Here is a 9,445-nt window from a genome sequence, read left to right as displayed (position 1 = left end):
TTTCAGCTGATGCCTATGTTTGACTGTCTGGCTCAATACATTTCTTTATGGCGAGGATGTTTAAAGAATTACATTATAAAAGAGCAGATCTTCATTGTAAATATGCCAACTGTGCCATATTCCCTTGGTGTTTCACTGTTGAAAGAGAAAGCATTCATCAGTATGGTCCAGTGAACAGGGCAAGCAGCTGGGAACTAGAAGAGTTAGTTTCTGGAATTAAAAATCAGAGACCCAAATCCTATTTGCTAAGGTTGAGATTGGTTAAGATTGGAACTAGTGTGGGATTCTAACTGGATCTATCTGGTTCTAGCCACTTGCATGACTGACTAGATAATGAACTTGTTTATGACTATTAAACAGGATGATTTTTCTGGTTTCTTTTCAATTTAGGAGACAGACTGTCTGGTTGATGAGTTGGCTCCAGGGTTAACAGACCTTTTTAGATAGCTAGCTGATTTTTTTGGCTGGCTTCCTAGCTGCAAAGATGCCCCCTGCGTGGCTGGTTTAAAAGGCCACTTGATTCACTGCCTGTAAAGAACAAAGGTCATCACACAGTAAACCCTGTAATTTTCTTTTTTAAGAAAACCATTCCAAATGACTGCAGTGCAGACTTGAGGATTCAAATTCCCTCTCTTCCTTTTGTTAAACAGTGTAAATATTTTCTTGTGCATATAACAGTGATGTACCAAAAAAATGGCTGCACTGGTGTATGAGAATTACTCTGTATTTTATTAAACAATCTCATTGACTTCAGATTCCCTTAGGAACACAAGTGTTTATTTGCACATAATGAAATCCACAGTAAAACAAGAGTTGCCATTTGGGTTCTCATCTGAGAGCTCACCTTGAACCAAGAAAGGATGCTATGTTTGCCTTCACCAGCCCTGCATTACTAGTATCTAAGTAATTATTTTGTACAATGCATCTGACGTGCTCTGAGATGTGCTATCTGTAGAAAACAAATTCTATTCTATTCAGAAGAAACTTTCTGTAGTTTGTAAAGTCTGAATAAGATAAATGTAAGGTGATGGAAACAATATAGCAAGCAAAAAGGACACAGATTAAACCAGAACTATGAAAAATATTTTTTTATATTCTTAATTTGTCTGTCAAACATGTCTGAAGTGCACCGTCAGAGCTGCATAAAGAAACATCCACCCTGATGGCCTTCACTACGGGTTCTCAACCTTTTTATTTTTGAGGCCCCCCAAAACACGCTATAAAAAAGCCACTGGTTTTCTGCTTATCAAAGCAAGGGCCAGCATTAGGTGTTAGCAAGCAGTGCAATTGCTTGGGGCCTCATGCCACAGGGGCCCCCCCACAGCTAAGTTGCTCAGGCTTTGGCTTCAGCTCCCGGTGGCAGGGCTCAGGGCCCCGAGCTTCAGCCCCATGCGGTGGGACTTCCGCTTTCTGCCCTGGGCCCAGTGAGTCTAACACTGGCCCTGCTTGGCGAACCCCATGAAACCTGTCCGGAGCCCTCTGGGGGGCCTCAAACCCCTGGTTGAGAACCACTGGCCTACACTACCCTAACCACAATCCAGTGCTAATTGATTTCATATTAGTGAACCCAAATGTGATCTCTATCTAGGAAGCAGAGGTGACTGGTTACATATTACGGTTTTTTGAACGTGTTGTGGAGCAAGTACTCACTACAGTAGTTTGGCTCTTCAATCACATTTACCAAAAACACTGATAGAAACAAAGTCAATTTCCTAGTAAGATACATTCTAGAGATTGGCCCAGATACCCATGAACTTTAGGACACTTGAATACTGATGCAGACATTGTAGGTTGGGCCCATCTCTAATGCCCTCTTAACTGTAGTTTCAGATATTTCTCCCAAATATCTTTTTCTTTTGCCCACTTTTCCTTACATTGCTGCTTCCTGTAGCATCCTAGCTCAGCCTGACCATATGGTGAAGTAGCTTCCTTCATTGACCAAATAGGAAACCCCAATATCTTGGCTTTTCTCTCTGTTTAAATGAAGATTGACTTGACAAGGATCAGCAGCAATACAGTTTTAGCCAATAAATATTTTTCCTTTTTCTCCATTGTGAAATAGATTTAAATAAGCATAATTGGTATTTTCAATGGGCTTCATTTTGACATTCCATCAGCCACTCACAGGCTAGCAGCCTTAGACGACACATATTCCCACTATTCTTGCACTAGGAAGTTAATGAGGGCAGTTCTTGGAGACAGAAAGGCCTTTTTGATAGGACGTCCCTGGAGGTGTTTGATTCCCAGCTCACTTTGAAGAATTAGTTCATGGACTTCCTCAGCGTTCCGGGCTACTTGGCGAGGCATACTAACTTTGCCACAAGCTTTGTTATTGATCTGGAAAACAGAGACATGACAGCAAGAAAGGACTGAAGTTACTAAATTGATCCAAAGGACTTCATATCTACACTCCAATCCACCCAGTTACACTTGTAGGAAACAATGATATCAAACCTTCTCTCTTTCTTTATTGACTAGAAAGAAAAAACAAACAACCCCCTAGGTACCATATAGAAAGAGAGTGACTCCGATTCACAGTTTATGCTCAAGGAAACTTGAAAGAATGGCAATGTGAAGTTCTCCTTTTCGAAGGCTTCTAGCACCAGCAGAATATACAACTCCGATATATTAAATGCATAAGCCGAACAAGGAGACAGCAAATCTAACTGTTTGGCAGATGGAAATTTTTGACAGTTTGCTTTAGACTTTTGCTTTGTCTTTTTAAGTACTTGAATGATAAACCACAGAGATTAAACCACATTATTTTAAAATAAAACTTGTGACAGAGGAGATATCTACGAAAGAGATTATTCACAAACTATTTTTAAAAAATGACATCCGTTTATTAACAAGACGATTATCCATAAAGCTAACAGCAACTGCTAGGAACACATCCCCTAAGAAGGTAATGCTTTCATTTGTTTGGTTGCTTTACAAAACAACTTGCATACTGGCTCCCTAGCAGCAGAGAAAAATCGCACACTACTGCAGAATAACATCTACCTAGAGATTTATTTAAAATTATAAAAGGCACCTCTGGAGATGCCTTTCACCCTTTCAACACTGCAGATCATTTCAGCCAATAAAACAGATGAAAGGAAGGAGAGCGGACATCCCTCCTGAACTCCTCCTCCCAATTTAAAACCAAGAGATTCATGACCACAAAAGCTGTCAGATTTGTATGTAACATCTTAATATAATTAATGAAATCAACCTCAATCCTAAATTATATCAAGTAAGGTTATTAGATATTTTTATTCAGTTTAACCAAATTACTTCCCAGTAGGAATGTGGAAGGTCACTGTAAGTGTCGCAGATCTTTGCCCTTTGGATCAAAAAGTAACATTTTCCATGGAGTTTGGACAGAAGCTACTATTTCTTTTTGCCCGGCTCTTAAAAGGAACTGCTCTGTTTTCTAATTCACCTACTTCCCTTAGCTCAGAGACGGCTTTAACATAAGAGATATTAAATCAATGTGTGCTGCTTCAGGCACACAGACTATTCCATCTCTCTAAAAGATGGGAATTCAGGTTAGGCTGAGGGCACATGTTACTGGGCCCACTCTGGGAATTTTTTACACCACCATTCGTTTTTAAATGGAATATAGAGGATTCAATAATGCTGACCATTGACAAAAAGACTCACAATGCAACGTGCTCGAAAACAAAGAACAGCCTGGCATTTTGCTGGCTAGCATAAACAACAGAATGAGAAAGGGAAACAAAAGTTGTAATGGTCCCCCAGGTTCCCCCTACTTAGGCTTCTTTTCTAAACCAAACATGGCCAGTTTTTTTTTTTGAAACTTTTCCTCATAGGTCAGATTTTCTAAACCGTTTAGCATCTTTGATGCTCTCCTTTGGACTCTCTCCAATTTATCCACATCTTTCTTAAAGTATGGTGCCCAGAATTGGACGCAGTACTCCAGCCGAGGGTCTCACCAGTGCCAAGTACAGCAGGACAGTTACCTGCTGTGTCTTAGATACGTCACTCCTCTTAATACATCCAGAATGATATTAGCTTTTTTCACAACTGCATCATCATTGTTGACTCATATTCGTGATCCACTATCACCCCCAGATCCTTTTCAGCAGTACCATCACCTTGCCAGTTATTCCCCATTTTATAGTTGTGCATTTGATTTTTACATCCTAAATCCAGTACTTTGCACTGATCTTGAAGGTGAGGTGTGTATTTGTTTATATTTTTTGTAATTTTCAGCAAAGTCCTTTTGATTGTTTTTGAGTTACGGATGAATGAAAAAGCCATACTTTTGCCATTGTAAACAATTTTAATGACTTTTTTTTAAAAAATAGGACGACAGCAAAAACTGTAGTCTGAAGTTTTTGCCCACTTGGCATGAGGGACTTTCCTTTGCTTGGAGGACAAAATGAGAAACCGTAAGCAACTGAAAAGATTCTTCTAAGCATTTGCTAAGGATTTTAGCAGAACCAAAGGCACCATATATCACATTCTGCCCATCTGGATCAACCAGGGACTCAGGCAAGGATAAGAGATTTTGGTCTCAGTCTGTTAACAGAACAATTTGCATGAGGAAGACTATAACCAAAGTCTTCATTGTCTTTTTCAATGTGAAGATACAGTTGTCACAATGCAAAATGATAATAAAACTGTCCACATCTAAACTATAATGGCAAAAACTGGGAAACTCATGCATCCTGCACCCTGTTCACCCAAATGAGGTGAGGACTTAAGCATATTTATGATCACTCACATGCTACCACTACTCTGGCAATTTTCCTCCTCCTTCTTTTTTGAAAATAAACAAGGATTTTTAATCCATCCCCAAAATTAATACCAGTGTAAGGCTGTACAGTTAACAACAGACAGGCATTTTACAGAAGTTAAAGATTCCAACAGTAACATTAACTCAGCTGCACTGTAAATATAGCTAGTATTTTCTCATTCTGTTGTTCAGGTTAACATTCTGTTGTTCAGGTTAAATGTGTAGTGGAACAAATTATTGTTCATATTGCAAAATGTATATCACAAAATATGAACAATGTGCCATGTGACCTTGTTAGAATTTTCACCTGTGCATTTCCTGACTTTTTTGTGAAAACAGTTGTAGAACCTTAATGTCACTTTCATAATGTTTTTCTATTTTACATACACACACCTAAATAAAATCTTTAATTACCTGATCACATACTATTTATTTTAAAGATCCTGGCTCCTTCAGTGCACATGATGGACAGAAACACAAGAGAACATCTTTACATATAGAATGTGTGTGTGTGTGTGTGTGTATATCATGTAAAAGGATGCTCTCTTTCGTGCACTGAGTGAGGCAGGGGTCCTGTAGATCAAATAGTCTGTGACTATATAATTAACAGTTATCGTAATGCATGTGGACAAATGGCTCTAATTATAGTTACACAGGCACCAGAAGAGCTAAGCCTGGGACTCATGGCATCCCCCTCCCTCCAAGGTCCAAGCTCTGCAACTGTTCCCCTAAAGGCTAAAGAGACAGTTGCTGCTGCTGTCCCCCAATCTGGAGTTAAAGCTTTGTTTGGTCTGGGAGCATGCTGAGTGCAGTCAGGAGGTTCCAGAGATTTTAGTAGCAAGCTATATTGATCGTGTGCAAATGGGAATTTCCAGAGGCTCGTAACTTGGACAACTCTGGATGGATTTTCCTGGGGACAGCAAAAGGCATTTCTCTCTCTGACCCTAGGACTACTTCCTTACCAAATTCCAAGTTCTTGCTGCAAAACATGAAGGTGCTATAAGTCTGCAAAACACAACTAGAAAAAAATTTAACACTGGGAGAATTACTTTATTTCCTCATTCCTGGAAACAGTTAATCATGTTTTGCTGAGATCTGCATAGAATGTCAGTCTGAGGTAGAGACCAAACATGGAAAATTTAGCCCAGACAAAGTTTGGCTACGTTACAAGCAACTCAGAACAGGTCTTACAATGGTAAATGTTAGGTAACCTTAACAATAGGCAGAGTAGCCAGTTTTGCCTATAAATATACACTTTTTATATAGATACATCATCATCAATGGATTAATAGATTAAAAATATGTAGGGGCCCCTTAGCTGATATGTTCATAGTTTTTGCTTGAGACTCACTCAGCTCTGCTCTGACGTCCCTGTCCTCAACTGTGCATAAGCCAAACCTCTTAGAGTAGTAGTATCCACAATCATACAGGTATCTTCATACTTTTTTATTCTTGGTTTCTCTTGCAAGACCACTTCATTTATTCATCTGAGCAGTCTTCCAAATTAACCAGCACAATTCTAACTTTAGCTTTCAATCTTTCTAACCTAGCATTGAGTCAATCAGCAATGTAAAACCTCAACTGTAGTCCTCAAGAACAAAACTAGCAGCTAATAATGCATTCATTGACCACTGCTGAAACTCAGCTTGTAAACTCTTACCAGAACAGACATCTCTATGATATCTGGTTGCTGGAGGTATTCTGGGTCCACTTTGGGCCAGGATTGATGCAGCACATCATCATCCCACTTATGATACGTACAAAGTTTATTCTGCACATGTGCCAAACCTACAACATAAAATTGATAAATTGCTGATCGTACTTTAACTCGAACATTAAATCTTTTTAGTCTCATAAATATGTCAAAAGACTGCTTAATTTAAATCTTGTCCAAAGCAAATCAACTTGGAGGAAATAATATGGTTTAGTTTAGCATACAGCATATTATAAACAGAAAGATACATAGCATTCAGAGCTTTGAAGGGGATTTTCTTATATAATATACAGGGATTCAAATGTGAATGCTTTTCAGATTATGGTTAGAGCTCCAAAACTTTTGCTACTTTGTCATAAGGCACAGATATAGATGGCCAAAACTTACTCTGTTTTAATTTAAATTGATGCTACATTATTACATACAATAAACTTTAATCTTTAATCTTATAGCTAGGGCCTTACCAATTTCACGGCCATGAAAAATACATCAAAGACCATGAAATAAGCCCTTCCATGTGAAATCCGATCTCTCCCTGCTGCTAAGAGTGCCTGGGCCAGGGGGCTCCTAGCTCTGGCCATCCCTTGCACAGCCGCTCGGGGGAAGATTAGACCCACCTCCACCTCTGGGAACCTCCTGCACTTTCAGGAAGCTCTGTGGTTGCTGCTTTCAGAGTCCAGCTCTGCAGGCAGCACAGAAGTGAGGCTGGCAATCCCATGACCCTCCCACAACAGGTTTGTGATCCCTGCACTATCCCCTTTTGGGTCAGGATCCCCAGGGTTACAACAACGTAAAATTTCAGATTTAAACATCTGAAAACGTGAAATCTATAAATTTTCAAATCCTGTGGCCGTGAAATTGACCATAATGGACCCTGAATTTGGTAGAGCCCTATTTATAGTCAGTCAATTCTCTGCACTCTTCACAACTGCAACTAGCTTTGTTTAAATCATTGCTTAATCTCAATCTCACACCATATTCAATACGATACTTTTCACATTTAAATCACTAACCCTCACTGAGGCTCTGTTTCCCAATCTGTAAAATGTTGTATACCATTATTTGCAAGGCTATGTACAGATTTCTGTAAAGTGTTTTGAGACTCTCAAATGAAAGGCTCTACAGAATTTAAGTATAAACATTATAGCACTCTTTCACACTCTCTGAAATGTGTTACATTTTTATTTTGTCTACTGCTACAGGTTAACTTTCTACAAATGCTTCCCTTTTTATCAGATAGACTTCACTCTCTCACAAAATACAAGGCAACCAATTCCAGCTCTTCAGTGTAAGTCATCAATAGATAGAAGGAAACAGTACTGAAATCACTCTTGCATGGAATGAACACTTTAATATGGAAATACAATGATTTAGTTTACTCCTGTTGCAGGATGACATAAAAACACCGATTTCAGTGAACTTGAACATCTACAAAAATATTTGAACATGAAACTGATGCTTCCAGTTGCCATTGTAATTATTTATGTTTCTTATAAAATCAAGGAATTTTCAGATTAAAAATACATCATGTATTTCAATGAGATAACAAAATTCTAAATGTTTTCTTAAACTAAAATTCCAGTCAGAATTGCAAATCCATAGCAACTGATCAGATGCGTAGTTGAAAATGCGCATATCTTGTCAACATACAGTTACAAACTCAAGGTGAAAAAGAGGTCAAAGACATGTATGTCTCTTCAGTGACTCAAACAATAGAGTAAGGAAAAACAATAGTCTTAAGATGCATTGCCCCATGAGATTTGTTCAGAATCAGCTTTATGAAGCAATTAAAAAAAAAAACTTCACAGAGACAAAGACAGAATCCACGGTATTCCATGCATAATGAATACATTTATCATAGTGATTAGGTAAGGCAAATGTACTGAATAAGAGCAAATGAAGGGAGAGTGGGAGTTTAACTCTCCCCAAATTAAAGTCTATCAGAAAAATGTTGCAGACAAACCATTTCTCTAAGTGACACAAATACTCTAGCTATTTCCTTAATGACTCAGAAGGTGCTTGGATTGGTGGGAGTTATTTCTGATTGCAAGCAAGAACATGCAAGCATTTCCTAAGTGTGACAATGGAGGCTCCAATCTTGTTAAGTAAATACTTTATTGGGGGCAAAATAAGAATGGATTTTTATGTAACAGGAGTACTGAAACCAAGAAAGCAAAACTAAAGAAATCAAACAGTAGAAATCTTCATGGTGATGATTCATTTTCTCATTGACTTTAAAGAAAATAGCTGCTACAGATTCATCTCTTTTTGGCTTTTGCATGTAGAGATGAGCTCACTTCTTTCCAAATGATCACACGCTTTGCAGAAAAACATGCATACAGGCCAGGCCACTCCTTATTTTCCTGTTTAAATGGCTTCTTCATACTATTGCAAAAACACCTTCTAAAGATCTGAGACAAGACCTAAAGAGGCAGAAACTGGGTCACCCATAAACCCTGTGGAGGCTGTCAGTCCTCATAAAATAAGCAAAAAGGAAAAGATTCTTCAGCAGATACAGAATATTAACACCGCAAAAAAAGTGTCACTTTTTAAATAGATCTTTTCACTACAAGATATGTCACCAGTTAGAAAGATCGAGCTCGTCTATATTTTAAAAAAATGTGAAAAAAATCAATAGGGCTGGTTTCAGAAAATGCAGTTAGACAGGAAACCAAAATGAAGGTTTCACTTACCTTGCCTGGTTGGTTTCCTGTCTTAACTCACATTCTGTAAGCTCCAGAACACAGAAAATGCAAGAATCATAATTTGTTATATAATTTCAGAACAAAACAAATAAGAATGGAGCTTTCATCATCACAATCTGGAATTGCTTGTACATTTTTAAAAACTAGCCATCAAAAATAGAAATGCAAAATCATAGGGTTAGGAGGGACTGCAAGGGTCATCTAGTGTAACCCCCTGCCATGATGCAGGATTTGTTGTGTCTAAACCACCCAAGACAGACAGCTATCCAGTCTCCTTTTGAA

General features: G+C 38.4%; 1 protein-coding gene across 3 annotated transcripts in view; it reads right to left on the bottom strand.

Annotated features, from left to right (window-relative positions):
• Positions 1-708: 708 nt before the first annotated feature.
• Positions 709-9,445, bottom strand: part of LARS2 (leucyl-tRNA synthetase 2, mitochondrial) — a 105,318-nt gene continuing 96,581 nt past the window's right edge. For all 3 annotated transcript variants that reach the window (XM_075125681.1, XM_048838846.2, XM_048838845.2), the window contains 2 exons: positions 6,405-6,532; positions 709-2,337 (listed from right to left, as the gene is read on the bottom strand). In XM_075125681.1, coding sequence (XP_074981782.1) covers positions 2,158-2,337; positions 6,405-6,532 — 308 coding nt within the window. In that variant the 3' untranslated portion in view covers positions 709-2,157. The remainder of the gene's footprint in view (positions 2,338-6,404; positions 6,533-9,445) is intronic.

This window comes from Caretta caretta, chromosome 2 (assembly GCF_965140235.1).
Source record: "Caretta caretta isolate rCarCar2 chromosome 2, rCarCar1.hap1, whole genome shotgun sequence".
NCBI classification, from domain to species: Eukaryota; Metazoa; Chordata; order Testudines; family Cheloniidae; genus Caretta; species Caretta caretta.
The sequence above is the reverse complement of the archived record's forward strand: the minus strand, read 5'-3'. Positions and strand labels throughout refer to the sequence as shown.